The following is a 19,862-nucleotide window of genomic DNA, read 5'->3' on the forward strand; positions in this document are numbered from 1 at the left end:
GCAAGGGGATCAAAACAAGTTTTGCATCTTGAGGTGATTTTCTGTGATTGGGTAAAATGAGGGCGGCACGGTGGCACGGTGGCGTGGTGGTTAGCACTGTCGCCTCATAGCAACAAGGTCCTGGGTTTGACTCTGCCCAGCGGCCTTTCTGTGTGGAGTCTGCATGTTTTCCCCGTGTCTGCGTGGGTTCTCTCCGGGTACTCCGGCTTCGTCCCAGTCCAAAGACATGCTCTGGGGATCAAGTTGATTAAATTGCCTGTAGGTGTGTGTGACTGGTTGACAGGATAAGCGGTTTGATTATGGATGGTTAAAATGACGCCAACTGATCCAAAAGATAAAGATCCATTAACGGTGAACAATTTGCAGCTGTTTCTGTGAAATCCATACCTTTTTAACCTGTGGGAGGAGTTGACAGAATCACTGACATGTTGACAGCTTGATTGCCTCAGACACTGTCCGCCCAGTAAAGATGACCTATCTGCTCTGACTGCATATGTAATTTCATAATAACTAAAAGAGACCAACTTTACTCGACAGCAGAAGGTCCAGCAGAAACCACCAATGGTCACTGGCATTAATCGGATGTGACAATCATTACTGGCCTGTCTGTCAGACAGAGTGTAGGTAATGATGACTAGAGAGCCTGGGCTGTGGTTGATTGCATGTGAGGTTTGGAGAGGACCGGTGATGCCCTGCAGGGTGATGTGGGAGACAGCGTCGGCCCCCTCGGAGCCAGAGGGACAAACACACCACAGCTGTTGCTGCCTGGACGATGATGCGAAAGCAACCTGAATCCAGGGAAGCTTTTCCCAGGTCCTCGCTGTCTTCTAAGATGATCGGCAGAGCCGTTTTCTCTTTTGCTTCGTCTTCTGTGGCTATTTGAGGGGCCAGGGCCACCAGGAAAGGCATCAGAAAAGCATAGTTGAGTTTGAGTGAGATGGTCTATTTTTAGGCAGTTCATTTTTGCTGGAGGCGCTGGCAAAATGCCATCGGGTTCTTTGCCTCTCCCTCATTCAAATTCCACATGCAAGTGGGAAAATGTTTTTTTTTTCTTTCACCCCTCGCTGAATGATATTTGTTATGGATTCATAACAAATATCTATCTCGGGGATTCATAGATACAATTATAATATATAGAATGAGGAGGGGATGTTGTGGGGGATGTTGGAGGATTTTATTGAGAAACATTGGAATCGAAAGGTGGAAACCCTTATATTCTCTTGAGAGCAAACCATAAATAACCATAGGCTATTTATGGGTTTGCATCTACTGGGATGTCCTCTGAAACTGCTGCTGAATCGCATGTCTCGCATCCAGTTGGTCGCCCGTGCGCCCGAACTCATGCGTCACGTTGACAGGTGTGGTTTTCCGGAGCGCAACTCCCCCCCCCCCCCCCCCCCCCCCTCCCCCCATCCCTCCCACCAAGAGTCGATATTTGTCTTGTGAGTCGACCTGGAAACAAGCACTTCGTGGGCAGCTGTGTTCATATTCTGGAACTTTTTTTTGTATGCCATAGTTTTGGAGTAAAAGTGTTTTTTTTTCTTCCTCGTCGGGATGGAGCACGCGATCATGTCCCTGGAGACGGATCATTGATAAATAGAAACCAGCCGGGGACACCAGGCAGTAGTCATTGGCCGGCAGCTGCGATGCCGCGCAGCTGCAGCCGCCTTGAACCAAGACCGCTGGACAGCAGCCGAAAGCAGGTCACACGTATCCAAATATGCGCGTAAAAGGAGTGCACCGGCGAGGCGTCCCTTGCGTCCCTCACGAGATAAAGTTGTCGTGATGTACAATACTTCGGAAATTGAGCTCACTTTTAACAAGAGGGAGGACATTTCCGAAGTCATCAATGGCACTCTGCAGCTTCCCAACAGCGTCCTCGTCACCATCGGTCCCACGGCCATGTGGAACGAGTCGTGCGGGGAGCAGCTGCAGGATTTCGGGCACCCGCAGAAGATCCTGATCGGGGTGATGTTGGCGATCATCACGGCGGTCACGGTGATGGGGAACACGCTGGTGGTGATCGCGGTGTGCGTGGTGAAGAAGCTGAGACAACCTTCTAACTACCTTCTGGTATCTCTAGCAGTGGCGGACCTTTCGGTGGCAATAGTTGTGATGCCTTTCGTAATAGTGACAGACCTGACCGGGGGCAAGTGGCTTTTTGGAGAGGTATTCTGCAACATCTTCATCGGCATGGATGTAATGTGCTGCACCGCCTCCATCATGACCCTGTGCGTGATCAGCGTCGATAGGTGAGTTGCAAAAGTTAGAAACTGAGAAGGAATCTTGTTCATTCACGATGGCACATTGTAAATGAACATTTCCGCATGCGCTGCGAAGACAAGGATAAGACAGATACAGGGTTTATTTTTATATGTTGCTCCAAACCACCGAGGGCAAGAACAGTTGAGGTTCAAATGAAGCCTAATTGAGATGGAGATTGACATTTAAATGCCTCGATCAAGATCACCCGCGATCTGTCATTTTGAATCTACTGGAGCAGAAAAGCAATGAGCAGACTGTGATGAATTAAAGACGTGCCTAATTATGGTGATCAGTGTTCCCTGTAGTTACACATTTAGTACCAGCCTATCAACCTCACAGCTGATGACTTTTATATGTGATTTACATCTTTCAAATCAATCAAGTTGAAGTGAATCTGAATCAAATCACTTACATTGCTGATGTATGAAAATACATGCTGTAATAGTTTGGTGTTCTACATTAATCATTTAAGGTGCTTTTTAAATCCTCCACAGTAATGTGCAATGAATTCCACATTGCGAATGGGGAAAGTAAGCACTCATCCCGCCCATCGAGAGCCACTCAGGTACACCACTGTCGGAGGGCTTGTGACGGATGTGACGGATGTGACATCTTCACTGCTCCCATTAAGACACAATTAAACCAAGTCAAACGAATGGTGCCATTGTCCTCATTGAACGTAATGAAGACAGAGTCAGTGCATTACACCAAGAATTATGAATGTTTCCCGCTCGAGGATACGTTGAGCACAACAGACTTAAGTACGCCTGAAGAGTTAATGATGTTATGGGAGGAACTGGAAAGATACCGGTCGTTACAGCGTGATTGACAGAGCTATGAATGTGCTTTGAGCTGATGAAAAGATGAAGTAGTTGATTAAATGCCACGAAATGAAAGTGCGCACAACCACCGAACCATATCGTTCTAGAGCACTTAATCCACGATCTCCTGCTTTTTGTGGACCTCAAGACCAACTGTGTATTTCAAACAAAGGTGGTTTTAGGGTTATTTTTGACACCCGAGCTGTACAGACAGCTCTGTAAAACGCTTTGAGCGCTTTCATCTCCGTGAAAACAGGCTTGTTCTGATCAAACAAAACATGTTCGGTACATGATTCACAATTGGGGTGTTAGAGATAATTCATTTACAATGGTAATTGCCAATCAGACACTTGATTTACTGTAATTATGTTTAACTGGGTGTCATTTTGGATTCCCAAGGACATGCATTGTAAAATTAGGCAGAACAGAAGGATTGAGCAGGGTCTTTGGTTGCGGCTACAAAGTCCCTGAGAACCAGGTGCTGCGCTGAAGAATCACATTTATCTCTCGCAGCCAGAACACATGAATGTATATGCCAGTGGTCCCTAGTTTATGGAGCCAATTCATGAAGATTTAACACTACAACCACTCTTAAGATCAGTATTACACTTGGATAAAGGATATATTTAAATAATGATTCAAATAGATGCAACATGGGCTATATCTTCATCTCAAGCATTGGTCGAACCTTTAAAACGCTGCATCTTACATTTCCCATATTGCAAGTGGACAGTGTATTTTTGTTAGAGCACCGATGCCCGGTAAACACTTTTGTATTTCAGCCCTTTCACCTTTAGAACATTCCATTAACAGCTAAAGAAACCCTTATTCAAAGAAAAGCAGGTAGTAGTTACTCATTGCACAAGTAAACTGAACAATGCCGAAACACAATCCACGCTGGGCCTCTTTAAAAAAAAACAAGGAATTAACCAAATTAACAAGAAACATAAACATACGAACCTGGAGTGGTTGTGCACTTTAGCCAGTTGTCAATCCAGCTTTGGTCTAATTCGACAGTCTCACTATATTGTTACTCAATTTTCAGTCGTTGTTTTTTTTTTTGAAGCATTTCAAAGATATTCAAAGTATTTGAACACATTTTTAAATACTATTTATCCTCTCTTTGCAGTCAGTGACAGTGGATATTTGGATTAGGAATTCAGGTGTGAAATAATATTCTCACTTGGGTTTTACCCTAAAATGTCATCTAGTTTAGTGGAGCGAATTGGGGGCCCGCTATATGCAATACAATATCGGATGCTGTGAATCAATTTCTGCATCATATCCTTTCATCATATAATGCAGTAAATGCACAAATGGTGAATGGATAAAATAACCAGAGAAGAAAATCTAGTGTGTGAATGTTTTAATCTAAGTACGCAAATTAAAGTACTTCATGACATGCACACAAAAATCATATAGATAGTCTTTCTCGTTGACACCAGGATCTGGAATACATCCAGAAATATGAAACAAATTTGTCTCAACAGACATTATAAGTCATATGCCAAAATCTTTTTGTTTGATAAATTTGGTAAAAGAGTGTTGTATTTCAGAGTTATATTTCACTTACATAATAAACACAATAACCATACATTTGTTAAACTGAATGTTAAACCATTGTTTTCTTTTTATCCCCCCCCATCAGTAGAAAAATAATCTCCTATAGCAATGACTTCACTTATAGATCTGAGTATAGCGACCTTTTCTGACCCGATACAAGAACGCTACGTCAAGAAAAGGTTACCCATCTTTTGGTCTGGGTCACATCAAAATAACTACAGAATATTCTCTGGTAGTATTGATTTTATACTGTCTGTGATAATGTGAATTTATGGCTGTCAAAGGCAGGCTTATGGATGAGTACACACTCATACACCTCATGCGTCTTCAATTGGAGATTGACAGTGCAAATTGAACCTAAAACACAGGAGCACAAAGAGTCCCGTCTCAGTGCGTGCAAGTAAATAAAGAAGAATTTATAGATGAATGTGAGTCTGCTCTTTCACAAGAAATGCTCAGCCACTTTTGTGACCACATCTCTTAAAAGTTAGGATTTCTTATGGCTACACTCAGTTTTTACCTTCACTGAGAGTAATATACTGTATGTTCAATAATTTAAAAGTCAAATATGAATGATTTATTTACAACAGTGGGATGAGAAGGCCGTCCTTTTCTTTAGATTCCCACATGTCTAAGAAAACCCAGCTCTAAAGGAATGGAGAAACTTGGTATAGCATGAGACATAGTTAAATTGGAAAATCAATGTAGCCTTGTTTGTCTATCAGTGAACGTGTGGATGTGATGGATGTGATGTGGGCTAAGAAAAAAATAACACATTGCGGCGGTAACTTTTCCACAAAAATCCGGTGTAGGTATGACCACACCCTTAAGCTTCCGCAAGGGATTTGAGGCAGGAAATCAGAACGGACCCTTATATGGCAGCAGAATTAGCTTCAGCCTTTGCATTCCTTCTGCCAACTGGTGTGTCAGCGATGAGCCGGGTTTACACACAGCTCCAGCAGTGACCCCCTTTCCACATCTGACTATATTTGTGTGAGGTCGGTGAGTAAGTTCCTCCCAGGGGAGGCAGCGCTTGGTTTGTCCAACTGGGGAACATCCAACCGCAGCACAGGACACAGATGACTTCACCCAGCTGACGCGTCCTCAGGTAACGCGATGTGACGCCCGAGCTCCACTCGCTCAGGCCCGACTCACTTCCCACTTGTCGGGCCACCTTGCTGAAAGGCACAGGATTGGACAACTCCTCCTGGGCCGAGGTGTTCAGATCAAAGAAAGTTTACCTTTACACTTGTGAAGGGTTGCTAAATCGGGACAAACATTCCGTCTGTGGAGCCAAATAGGACGTTACACTGCATTTGTTATGATCACAACCGGTTTACAGAGAGTACTTAGGGTTAGGATTTAGAAACCACAAGCTTAATGTTTAAAGCCATTACAGCTTGTTTCATACAGAGAGGACAAACTTCTCTCATTTTTCAAGAGGAAAAAGTATTTCAGGTTCAAATCCACGTCATTTAAACGAGGAGTTTTTCTGGAGCAAAACTGCTGTCTCTGAAAACATTTCAAACCATCATTAAATAGAAATGCGCGTAGAAGGCTTCTGGCAAATTGTACTGTCAACCGCGGCTCCCTCTCCGACCGGTTTGACTGTCCGTTTGGCTTCTTTCACAGAAGTACAGGAAGTGAGAGACAAATTGTGCACCGATCATGTGGTCGAATAAGGTGGTATGCTTGGGAATGGAGCCAGACGGGGGTTGAGATGACTGACAAACAAAGTTAAGGGAGGAGAGCAGAACGGTTGTTTGCGATTTGTCTTTTGCCTTTGTGATCTTGGTCTTTTTCACTGATACGAGGTCTGTGATTTAATTTATTTTTTAAATGTATTGGTCTCTGTAGGGAGCCACTTAAATTTGCCTACATAAAAATAATCAGTGAGCTCTTGAACCACATCCAGCTGGGCATCATAGTTGAATAGTAGTATTGATGGATCAAAGACTGAAATAAAATGATATTTCACACATTACAATTAAGTTACACAGGGGGTTGTTTGCGCTTTCATGCTGATTTGTTTGAATGATAATTTGGTTAAACCCAAATACTTCTGTTTTCCTTCCTTGAACTACAATAATACACTATAATTAATGATCTGTGGGAGTTTTATGAACCGAGGGTTGATGAAAACTGTTAGAAGCCCTTGAGGGATCAAACTTTCATCTCTCAGCAGCAGCAGTACGTTGCACCTTCATGTGCAATTAGAAGATGATGGATTACCAACAGGTGCACAGATACACATCTGGGTGTTATTTAGGTATTCCCACCATGTCACCCTATTTACCCAGCAATCTCTGAGGACAGGAAGAAGAAAAGGCAAAAGTGTAGAGGGTGACTTTAGTATGCCATAATTAAAGCTTTGTGTTTGGCATAACAAAGGTGGGGTCCATTATTCATCGTGATTGAACAAAGGGCCAACAAGCATTTACCAAGTAGTGAGATAATGAGTTTCATGTTGATGGAGCTGAGAGGCTACAAACACACTGTGGATTGCAGATAATACGCTTTCAACGTTAAGCATTGTTTTTCTTCCAGAAAATGCAACTTAGGTTTTGGCATTTAGTTTAACTGCAAACATGAACTGAATATATAGATGTACTATCCTCCAAGTCTGGCATTAATGCTCCTGCACACAATAACTATGGAAAGTTAAAGGGTTCCGATGTTTCAGGCGTCTAAAAGTTTTTAAGTCTAAAATATTCTGAATATAGCGTACACAAAATGCACACAATACATTGACCATGGGAAAATGCCGAGTACACTACAGTTGAACTTAAATTAGTGACCTTTGCATCTATGTGCGTGTATGTTTAAAGGGGGAATACAGTTTAAGTGCTTCTATTTGTGGGCTCATAAAACAAATCCCTTTAGACATGCAGCCATTCACTGACCCATCACTCCCTATATGTTCACTGCTGTGTATCAATCCACTGCAGTTTTTAGTTAATGCTAAACTCATGGTAGAAAATAATAAGACTACTCGGCAAACAGCGGAAATTAATCATTAAACTGAAATCTAATAAAACAAAACAAAAAAAGTGGCCGCCAAGAGTCTGTCTTCAGACATGGCAGCAGCTCTGAGAGGTTGTACAACCCTCCAGTGGTGCTTTCATGCCTGCTAACATTCTAACATTCTAACAGTGACAATGATAATGATGATAATGCTAACATACTAATGTTCAATATGTTCCCCATCACCACCTTTTCACATTCTAACCCTTGGTAATCTGCACATGAACCCATAACGCTGAGGCCAATGGGAATGTCATGCGAAAAAGCCATGGGATCAAGTAATTGGGAAAAAATGGTCTTGGGACTTAAAAATGCTCTACGAATTTATCAATTAGATGTACAATATTTCCATGCATAAGTGAGAACTTTGACCGGTTGGGGCACGAGAAGTCACAGAATCAATCAAGTCAATAAGAAAGCAATCCATCCAACAGTTGTTGGGATATTAGAGCCATTTGTCAGTTTGGGTGAATTGTGTTGTGTGAGTATGTACACAGAATCAGTCCCAGTGAGACCAAGAAGGTGCACTGTAATTATGCTGTGTAAATTTGAGACACCTTTTATTCAGCTCTACTGTACCTCTTACAAATTGTAAACCTTCATTCATTTTGTCTACATTAAACTCATTGCGCTGTTCAGCATTTTGGCTTGATTGACTATTCCAACCTCATCATTATGTGCACTGCTTGGAATACACAACAGTGACCTTTAATTCACCAGATCAGTATTATTATCTGGTTGTCACAGCTGTGCTTGCTCACCCATGACGGTATTTTGTTTGTTTATCTTTCCAAGTAGTCTGCGTGAAGAGGAATCCTGTAAATGTATAAACCCGATACTGTACATCAACTGTAAATGTGCTTTGCCAGTCAAAGGAGACTTAATAACAGAGTTATGCTCTCTCTGTCACTGCTGTGCGGCGAGATGAACAGCGGTGAAATTGCTCTTGTAATGAATATCCCTGTCATCAGCCAGAGTTGTGTTCGGGTAATGCACACTGTGCTCAGAAATCTTTGGATGCGTATCTTTGGATGCGTATCACCCAGTGCAGAGTCAAATTACATACAATTCACTTATTCTTTTTTTTGCAAAACATTGACATGGGTTCTGCTGATTTAAGCAGTAAGCAGTTGTTATATTTAGCTTGATTTAGACAGTATTTTCTCTGTATACTCTCATCTAAAAAAAACACGGCACCACGGACCAATCTCATATAAGACAATATTTTCACTAAGTAGTATTCATGTTGTGCATAAAAAGGAGACGTGCCATCTAAGGGTAATCAGGGACAATAACAGTTCCTTATTTCAAGTTTACTCCATAAAATCAGTTTTGCTTGCTATCATTGCAGGAAGCCGTGATTCACAAGGATAGTCTCTTGAAAATAGATATTCAGTGCGCTTGTAGCAATATTCTGTCTTGATTTTAATTGAGTTTTTGCCTCAATCATACTTTTAAGGATACCGTGCTTTGCATCTCCATGGTAGGTAAATCTCCAGAAGTGGAGAACACACAAATGAAAACCCAACACTAAACTAATTTTAAAAAGATCAAAGAGGAAATGGTGGGCTGAGGGTTGGATGAGGTGTGAATTTCATTATTGTGAAACTTACTATCCATGAATAGCACAGGTTTGATCTGGATTTTGGGTTTGTTTGTACACGATTGTTGTTGTTTTGTTTTGCCTCTTCACAAAAATTTGCCTTTGAAAATAATGACTTATACAAAAACTTCCCAGGAGCTAGACAACACAATTGAGTCTTTTATTGTAATGTGTGGAAACACCAAATTGACTGTGTTTGAACAAGGTGAAGCATTCATAATAATATAATTAAACAAGTATGTAGGTATCGTATAGTATATAGTAACATAAAATAATATAGTATTCTCTTGCCTTTAGCTGAGTTCAATATCTTTGATATTTTCATCTCCCAAACATATAAGGTCAGAAAGACAATACAAAAAAACGTCTTCAACGCTTGCCTTAATGTTACACAGCGGTGTCTCGTGACTCGGGAACCAGTTAGATACAACTCCTCCCCGCTGTCCTTTTCTATTTTAAGAGACACAAAATGATGACATATAATCGGCCGCACAGCTACTTCAGCTACTCTAACTGCTGGCTAGATGCCATTTTGGAAGAAAGGGAGTCAGCTTAGAAATAAGCCGCCTGTGGTATCCTTGGTAACCAACATTTTTTACTGAAAGGTCAAAAGTAAAATGGGAAGAACAGGGAATTAGATCCACAACATCTGAGATCACCTCTAAGCATATTCGATGTTCAAGGTGTCCTTTGAGAGAAAGAGTGCCCTTGGTGACAGAACCAAAGGGAAGGTGACTAAGATGTGGGGGCTCTTCACATCCGCTCTCTCACATCATCATGACAGGAAAAAGAGAAGGAGATGGACTTGCTGGCACATGTTTATTCACCTTCCACTTACAGACTTCAGTCATTGTATAATAATGAAGAGAGAGATAGCGCACTCATTCATATTTGAGTGAGCGGTTTGGGATCTTAATAAATTAGTTTGCAAAGTTGGGTCTGCTAGAGGAAAGCTGACCATAGTAAATGTACAATTCTGTGGGAAATATTAGCACTCCACTTACCATATTGCTTGCAAATGAAAGATTCTCCTGGAACGTATCCTACCGAGGCAGTGGGATGGATATAAAAGCACAAATTCAATTTTACTGGTAAAAAGAGAGTTCTATAGAGTTCTATAGATAGATGTATCTGGTCACCATGGCTGCCACGGTGACGGTAAGTGCATTAAAGAATCGACCGGCAAGCAAAACAATGGGCTTGCAAGAATCCACCCAGAAAGTAAAAGTAAATGGAATGATGTAGCAGATGCGGAAAACTATTCTCAAATTGTCTCATACTAAAAAACATTAATGATAGACCTCCACCCAAGAGACCACAAACACAAGGTGTGTGTCTAAAATATTTGTTTCACACTGCTGGTCAAAATATGAAAGCCTTTTTGTTATTTATGCAAATGTAAATTTGTTGTTGCTTACATAATAAGTTATTTATAGACAGGGCCATGCAAATTAAGGTTGTTCCTAATTAGCTTCTGCTACAGAATATTAAGTACAAGAATAAGTAAGATGTGAGAGTGGGAGATCATGGTCGTCGCTTGAGACGGAAGACCTCGAAACAGGAGTAACATCCTATTATTGCATTATAAACCTGACGATAGATGGGACTTGGGAAGCGACCCTGGACTCTAAACTCAAAGTCCTGCACTTTCCATGTGCTGCATAGTAGATACGTGTTATGATTAATCCACTAAATGTAACATCAATGCAACTGCGAGGAAGCCATTGAATGATATATTATTTCTAACAGAAAGGGTCGTTCAAATGGATAAAAAACATTTCATGACTTAAAGATGCTGATAAAATTTTCATCGCAAATACTGTGTAAATAAAAGTTATTTTGCAGTAAGAAAGGGAAAGATTTTGATTGGTTTGTGGAAAAAAAATAGTCTTGGCGATTGCCATGAAAGATAAAAAATGTGTCCTTGCAGCAACAATGGAAAGAGAGCCCAGCCCCATAATTGTCCACGTAAACATCTCACATCTTACCCTTATCTTTAGTGAGGCTCACCATGATGCTGTCCACTTTGTGCTACAGAGAATAATAAAGCTGGATAATGGTCAAGCTATGGATCACAGATAAAGAGATGGACTGTTAGTGCTTTTGAAGTATCTTGAGGGCTGCAGCCGCGAGCTCTCCGAAGCTGCCATTATCCGAATGCAGAGGTTGAAAAAAACACCCGTGTGAGATCGGGGCCAGATGATGCTGTCAGTCTCCGCTGGGGAGGGGAGTCTGTAAAATGAGCCTGAAAAGAGAAAAACTGAATAATGTGTGTGATGGGAATTGTGTTTTCTTTCCCTTTCGAACCTAAGACAAACATACCTATTCCGTTTTGCAACACACACACACACATACACACACACACACACACACACACAGGCAAACACACAAAATGCTATTTCTCCTGCATCGTTGTAAGATGGTGCACTGCAGGGGTCAATGGATGCAAGCTGGTCAAATGATCTATCAGAGTTAATCATTTGTGTATGACAGCCCTCACTATCTTGGCAGGCTTTTAGAACGTTCCCAGTGTGGCAGCTAAGAGCTCTGTAACCTTTTGTAGTAGAAGGACGACATGTTAATTAAACTAGTTCATTTCCACAGTCCGCCCCACTGTTAGGTCACCTTGCTGTGCTATTTTTAAGACGGTTGATTGAACAAAGTTTTGATTGCTTCTCTGCTCATCTGTGGCTCAACTGAACTACCTTGTCATCCTTATTTGTTGTGTAGCTTTTAGTTTCCATTCTCTTCTATTGTATGGCCCTATTCTCAATAATCTATTCTGTAGAGCCTGTATAGAGTATTTGCTTTTTTATCCAAGGACACCTTGCTCTGACGGAGATGGACACGCTGGCGGTTTTTAAGGGGAATCCACTTATCACTGTGACACTAATAGCTGCCCATTGTCTCTATCTCTGCGAGAGCCAGTAAACACCTGATAAGGACAGGTGCTGTGCTGCGCAGAGGCCATAAAATATACACAATACTGCTTTACACCAATTAGGGGGAAGTGAAACAGACATTATAAAGGCGTCGGGACTCTAAGTCAGTTCAGTGGAAGCTCTGTAACCACAACGTTTCTGTAAATAGTTTCCTTTTATGAAAAGCTTACGACTCCCATATCGTTCGGATGCGTGATCGGTTTTAAATGGTTGCAGGGTGTGCCATCGTCGGCCAATCGAAAGAATTAGAATTATATAGATAACCCACAGGTGCCTTGAGAATGCAAATCATCCTGCTTATAGGATCTTTTTTTTGTGAAATGCAGCAACCATCAAAATCCACTATTGATGATTCCAAACTAGTATTTTGCAATTTACTTAGCTATGTAGGTCAGAAGTGAACCCAGGGGGGTGGAGCTGAGGACAATATACATAAATCGGATTAACTCATTTTTAGACAACAAAAAACATCATCATTTACTTTAACAAATTAAAAAAAGAACAGTTTTAATGGTAATCCGTGCTTCAGTTTTACAGAAACCAGAAAAGAGACAGCATTATGTCTCCCTAACAACCTGCAAGTGAAGCAAAGCAGGAGTAGTTAAAGAGTAATAAGGCAATTGGCCGCTATTCACCAGGGGTAAGGCTCGGCATTAAGATAAGTTGGAAAATGTGTTTTTGTAATTTGAGCGTGCTGACATTTTATGCTTTTAATCTCATAGTCGTCTCAGGGACGTGCAGCACAAAACTTCTGCAGTTACTTCCTCAAAATATGTTATATTTTTCAACATAGTATAAGTTCTTCCATCCATCATAAATTAAAATACAGTTTTGACCTACTCTCTTTCTGGTAACACGTTTGTCGTGTCAGTTGCCAACCATCTTCTTCCACATAGAACAAATGCCAGCGGTTTGTCTGACTGACATAAACTGGTAGTTCTGTGATGTAAATGTAATGTAACAGAAACAAATGAGGCAGGAAGTACGTCTTTAGGACGACTCTGTTTATTTAAGAGCTTATAACAGAACAGATTTCTTTCAAACTACAGCTATTATTTTATCAAAGCATAAATAAAGCAGAATTCAGAGAACAAAACAGAGCCTGACTCGAACCAATGCAAGTTAGTTTGATCTAAAAGGAATACGGTGGATTGCTGTGTAGTGTATGAAACAGATGGGATTACTCCTTTGCTTCCTTTTTGAGGAGGAAATAACAGCTCGGCGGTGTGCTCTGTGAGAGAAGCAACTCAATTTCTGTCGAATGAAGTATCCTCAAATAGATTATGAGAGCTCAAGTATTCCTGGAGGACTGACGCTGTTGTCTGATGTTGAGAGTAAAATCCCAGAACTCTCTCTAGACGGATTTGATCCTTTTCAGTCTGGGTCATCTCAGAATAAATACTGCGTGGTGATGTTCGTGTTGGAATAAACACTGAATTTTTTTGTTAATTATTTCTTTACCCAGAGATACCTTATCTGTTTATAGTTATTGAGGTTGGTATAACTAGAACAGTCTACACCATAAATTCAGTAAGCAAAGGATTGGGTCGAGCACGAACACAGTGAATACACACTCCTGACTGCTGGATAAAAAAGGAGTTTTTCAGCGAACGATTACGAGCAATGTTTGCATCGCGGTGCACAACTTACCCATACAGACTGTAACACATAACCTTTGCCTAAAAAGGGGCAACACTTTAAGCCTCATTATGGCCTCTGACTTTGTGACACAGGAATTCTGACCCCTCTGTGAGATAAATGAGTGAGGATACTCTGGTGGAGAGTTTCTGTGGGAAAATAAGTCATTTTGACAGATGTTATTTTCCTTTGAGGAGATCCTGTTTAGATTTACCACTCCTCTGCCCAAACAACTGCAGCTTGTTAAATATTTCACTATCCCGGATCTCAGACATAAAAGGTTTGATTGGTGCTGCTGGAGATGACTGATGAGTGTTGCACACCGGAGCTGCTTTCAGTGTGTCAGCACAGAAAATAGTGCACTTTACTGACCTAGCTGGTAGCCTGGCGTAAGTAATGGGATTCTGCATTAGCTCGAGCACAATGTTTGTCAGTGGCGGGGTAATCCCCTTGGGCTTCTGGGACTGTGAATATGTCCCAAATCCTCCGGAGATATGAGAAAAAACACACGTGTGTTCCACTGCCACTGCTGTGTGATTAAAGTGATCCTAATCTGTTTTCTTCTGTAAGATTGTGGGCATCCTCTGAGATGTGAGGTGTCCCATGTTTGTTTTCAATATGCACAAAAAATACGCTACAATTCCGTATTTATTTTTGCATTTGACTCCAGTAAGTTGCATTTTGCAGATACTATACTGAAAATGATGTTAAGCTGCTATAATACATATTACTGTTAACAATAGATAAAATGTGAGAGCGGTCGCTTGTCCAGATGAAACCTGAGAATTATCACCTGATTTTGTAGTTCTGTTTTTGTTCCGCTGACCTAAAAGAAAGTCAATATTAGATGTGCACATTTTGCACATTTGTAGTGTTATATAAACTTAATTTTGCTTGGTTCCTTCTTATATACCTTTCATGTGTTCATGCGTGCTGCACTTATGCCACTGGCTCTTTGGGATCAGGAAAGTTTAATCCCTTTATATCAAAATGATGCTTCATCTCGTCCTGCTAACGACAAGCAGGGTGCTGCGTAATCAAGTGTTAAAATGGATGCTGTCTTATCAAACCCGGCAGTTGTTTGTCTCCAAAGGATGGTGAGAGGATTTTTTTCTTCAAGCACATTGCGTCGGAAAGAAGCTTTCTAAAGGGCCGAGGATGAGTCAGAGGATTGTGGAGAGCTGCCCCTCCGCCCGCCCGACTCGCAAATATCACTGCAAATAAGCACCAAAAGACCTCCCTCGTTATTGAATAAAGCATTCAGCTGTTTCCATTATGTATTCCTAAGAATTCCCACAGCATGGAGTACCCATCTTCCTCCAATTTCTTCTGACATCGCTCGCTTGGATATGTTCAGCCTTCCTGTAAAGTACCTTTTAAGCGAGGGGTGTTAACTAGGCACGGCAGTGGTTAGAAGAAGTAGTTGTTGTGCGATACTCAGTGAGCCAAGCTAATCTGAGCCAAGGGATCTGTGAGAAGGACCCAGAAATAGTGTTTGAATGGGAACAACGAAGCAATTGTCAAGGCGTCTGATATGCGATGCTCCTCGTATCAAATACACCATCTATGAAAATGAGCCGTGCATATTTGGCTTTGTTTCCGCTCTTGTGTCTCATGGACGTTTGTGCCGCCACTCGTTCACTCAAGCTGCCAACGGGTGAGAAAATAATGCTTCACTCGTCAGATGCCACAAGTGACCATCACATTATATACATGGTCCAGCTGGGAAAAATAAAGCCTGTGACTCTGCGCAGCTTTTTAAGCTGATTAGAAAACATCCGCTCTGCGTCACATGTGTGAGGGGTCGTGGACGGTGCAGCGGGAATCATCAAATGCTCTTAGCTCGGTGCAATTGTAGGATTATTGTCCTTTCTTGTTGATTCTGATCTAGATCGATACAACTTGTTATCGTTTGTTAACAAGCCAATGTGCATTACACGGTCACATGGCGTCCATCGAAAAGCCCCAAACTTTACAAACATGTAAACTGTAGCCGTTCATGCAGTGAGAAGTCCTGCGAGCTGAATTCGATCTCCACAGGGCTGATAGCACTGTATCACTGATAAGCGATGTAACAAATTGGCCAGTCCCCCCGAAAGCTTTTAAGCTAGAGATTACGATAGAGACGGAAAACAGAAAAACAGCCAGGAGTGTCAAATATACAGCTGTCATCAATGACGCATTTGATGCAGATGAAGGCTGTAGGATTACAGCCAAAACACATTGAGATGTGCTTACAGATAGATCCTTTTGTGAGAATAGTGTCTGTCTACCCGTTTTCTTTTCTACAAATTCCAGCCTCTCACTCTGTTTATTTCTCTGATGCTTCTAGCTGTTATTAGAGCCTAGATAGCTTCCCTTTGATTGATAGCTCCTGTTACCTGCCGAGCTTCCACAAAGCACCCAAACAAACACCCTGCCCTCCAAAAAGAAAGGGGACGTGTACTTGACGCTAACTGCACCGCAGTCACATCTCAGTCGAGACGGACATCGGGTTTCCGTACTTCAGCACCGCGTCTGTGTGCATTGTATGTGAGAAGTATCCTCGGTTAGCACTGATGATTCTTTTGTGTCCTTTTTCCTGACAGGTACCTGGGGATAACACGGCCCCTCACCTACCCGGCCCGGCAGAACGGTCAGCTGATGGCCAAGATGATCTTGGGAGTGTGGCTGGTGTCAGCATCCATCACCCTGCCGCCTTTCTGTGGCTGGGCCCAAAACGTCCACACGGCCGGCGTGTGCCTCATTAGCCAGGACTTCGGCTACACCATCTATTCCACGGCCGTAGCCTTCTACATCCCGATGCTGGTCATGCTGGTCATGTACTACAAGATATTCAAGGCGGCACGCAAGAGCGGCGCCAAGCACCGCTTCACCGACCTTTTACGGCGCGAGCGCCTGGAAACGGTATCTAACGAGGCGCTGCGAATGCAGGGCCTCAAGCCGCCCGGCGTGGCGGAGGAGTGCGCGGCCTTGTCCCGCCTGCTGAACCGCGAGCGCAGGAACATCTCCATCTTCAAGCGGGAGCAGAAAGCGGCGACGACGCTGGGGGTGATCGTGGGTGTCTTTTCCGTGTGCTGGCTGCCGTTCTTCATCCTGTCCACCGCCAGGCCCTTCATCTGCGGAGTGGAGTGCAGCTGCGTGCCCATCTGGCTGGAGCGCACGCTGCTCTGGCTGGGCTACGCCAACTCCTTGATGAACCCCTTCATCTACGCCTTCTTCAACCGAGACCTGCGCTCCACCTACCGCGACCTTCTCCGCTGCCGCTATCGCAACATCAACCGCAGGCTGTCCGCTGTGGGCGTGCACGAGGCTCTGAAGGTCTAGCAGCAGGGTTACTTCGGCTGGATATGCATCGCCCGTATCGAGCAAAAAGTGCGGTGCGGCGGCCCTGTGCCTGTGTACGCTTGGTGCTGGCGAGGCGACACGTAGCCTACACAGCGGGCCGGTCGATAGGACTGGCAGAGTGCGGCTCAGTGATGTTGGCACGCAGAGGGACAAGCACAATCACTTAGTTTTGAGCGTGACTCACTCATTCTATTTCGGGACAGAGAATCACAGAGCGTACTTGATGGGCTATTCAAGTCGACGCTGCTTTTGTGCGTATGCCACAGGTCCGTCCTGGCACTGGATTGATGGAAGGATAATGTAGTGAGAAAGAAAATAACATGTGAAACACAAGTTACCATCCCGGGGCTTTCAGAGGGAACAGAAAGTGGGCTGATTTTTGTATATTTACAAAATTGAACGTTTGTTGTGTTGCACAGTGTCTTTTGAGCATCTTACTCTGAACACAAAAAGTGAACGCTTTGATACTTAAGATTTCATTGTGCTTTCTGCCATTATTTAATATTATTTATATCACCTTATCTCCAGCCATACTTTTCAATTTGGTCCTCGCACTAAATTGAACTAAATTAAACTAAATTAAAAAACAGGAGCACCTTAAATATCTCACAAATGTTTAAGATGTGATTCCCATTCATGATATTTCAGTGCTTGTTGCTAAAAGAAATACACTGAGAGTAGTTTGCTTAGCGTCTGCATGAATAATGTGTCTTACCCGCCACTGTATACATAAATCATAAGAGATTAATTAGAGATTCTGCAGTAAATGGCAGAGGCGTTTTTTATATCTCACCCAAACCCAATATCGCACACCTAAATTCAAAGTGAACTCAACACTGTACGTGTCAGAAACGATGAGGGTGGGGACGTCCTCACTCTTGCTATCTTTGCCTCGATACGCTTAACCCCCCATTTGGGAGCCAACAGTATTGGTCCGTTACATCGAACTAGACCGTTTGAACTTAGATTTTTTCACTTGAATAAATCCCATATTCTCGACTCTCTCCTGCCCCACTGTTTGTCAACAGTGTTTCCGTCTTCATTTTGATTCCCAAAGTGGTCATTTCCTTCCTGACGTCTCTCTCATCTGAACCTGTGACAAAAGTTGAGCAGTTGCGTGCTTTTTCTACCTCGGTTTTGGAGATTACTGTACATTTCCTCCAAACAGATATACCGCTGTGTTGTATCATTTTGTTATGAATTGCTATTTTATATTGTGTAAATCTGTCTACAAATGTGCCGTGATCGCTCTATTTGACTGCTTTTTTCATTTTGGAAACAAGCTGGGAAGTGGCTAACCATGTCATCACTTTGTAAATAAAGTAACACTTGGTTCAAATCTCAGTGCTGAGAGGAAATGCAGCGTTGGGTGATACTTATTTCAGGGGATCACTTTCACAAAGCGTCATTTGATCCAAAGTTTTAAATATTGATTAAGTTTAACTTCAACATGCTAATATTACATTACAGGTCATTTAGCTGACGCTTTCTATCCAAAGCAACTTACATTACATTTTTAACCCATGGCTTTTTACATTTTGCCCAGGGAGCACTTAGGGGTTAGGTGTCTTGCTCAGGGACACTTCAACAGCTCAGGGACACTTCAACATGGGACAGCCAGGACTCGAACCACCAACCTTGTGGTTCCCAGCACACCCTCTCTACCCCTGCGCCACGACGACTAATATAGGTGGTATAGCTGATAGTTTGTAAACTTAAACACGAGTAAATATAATATCAACAAAAAACGTGACGATTCTTTGCAGCTGCTATCTGAATTAGCGTGTTAAATCTGGAGCTGAATATTTTTCTGATATCAATTCAAATTTCAGAAAGTGTTTTGATATTCTTCTCCGTCATAGCATCCAAAAATCATATTGGTTTCGGCCGGCCACATTGGACCAGTTCATGTTGTTGTTGGCACTGCAATTGGAGCTTAAGGACTTTTCTAATTATAATTGTCATAACGAGTATCTCTCCAAGTCCCCTGAACACTGTTACATAATTCAGCACTTATTCCACAAACAAAAACCCACATTAGAGCCTCTGGGACTAAATTAGTTTGAACAGGACTTTTTGTAAATTTCCAAAGTAAATTGTAAGTAAAAGACTGGAACATAACCTCAAAAAGCATGCCATGACACTTTGTTTCAGCACACGACAGTCTCCCGGCAGCCGTGTCAACAGAGGTTACTCTCGGGGAATGAGCAACGCTTTGCCCTCTCGGGCCTCGGCCAGTGTGGCTCGCCCGCTGCGCCGGCTCCCGATGTGTGTCATCGCTATTATTGAACAGGAGAAGGGTGCAAAATGTATACTTGTGATGTAGTAAGTGGGGTGATAGTAGCAGAAGATGAGTCTGTCGCATATGTTTCCCGCAGTCTCAGTTACCAGCTCTGACTAACTGTGGAGGCTGATGGGGAAAGGGGGGGCTTAGACTCTTGCTCTGTTATTTTTAATCTGCCCTAGAAATTCATGTTTGTTCCTGCCGCAGTTAAACTATGATGACCAGCAAAAGATAGATGATAAATTGATGATATGATACAGATTTAAACTTAATGTATTCTTGTTTAGTATGTGGTAGTTTAATTTATGTTGTATTGCATATGAGACAAACAACTATGATGAACATGTTTTATATTTGATGAATTGGGCAAGTCT

General features: G+C 42.3%; 2 protein-coding genes across 2 annotated transcripts in view; both read left to right on the plus strand.

Moving 5' to 3' along the window:
* Positions 1-19,862, plus strand: part of LOC120830835 (uncharacterized) — a 192,074-nt gene that overhangs the window by 109,933 nt on the left and 62,279 nt on the right. The window lies entirely within an intron of this gene.
* On the plus strand, positions 1,429-18,562 carry htr7c (5-hydroxytryptamine (serotonin) receptor 7c). The gene is made up of 2 exons (XM_040196550.2): positions 1,429-2,252; positions 16,445-18,562. The coding sequence occupies exons 1-2, from the start codon at positions 1,786-1,788 to the stop codon at positions 17,181-17,183; spliced, it is 1,206 nt and encodes a 401-aa protein (XP_040052484.1). The 5' UTR covers positions 1,429-1,785; the 3' UTR covers positions 17,184-18,562.

The sequence above is a fragment of the Gasterosteus aculeatus genome, chromosome 13 (assembly GCF_964276395.1).
Source record: "Gasterosteus aculeatus chromosome 13, fGasAcu3.hap1.1, whole genome shotgun sequence".
NCBI lineage: Eukaryota > Metazoa > Chordata > Actinopteri > Perciformes > Gasterosteidae > Gasterosteus > Gasterosteus aculeatus.

What these genes read in the sequence shown, in the direction of transcription:
- htr7c (XM_040196550.2), top strand. Translation starts at nt 1,786, where the DNA reads ATGTACAATACTTCGGAAATTGAGCTCACTTTTAACAAGAGGGAGGAC. An exon ending in TGCGTGATCAGCGTCGATAG is followed by an intron (nt 2,253 to 16,444) that starts GTGAGTTGCAAA and finishes TTTTCCTGACAG; the next exon opens with GTACCTGGGGATAACACGGC.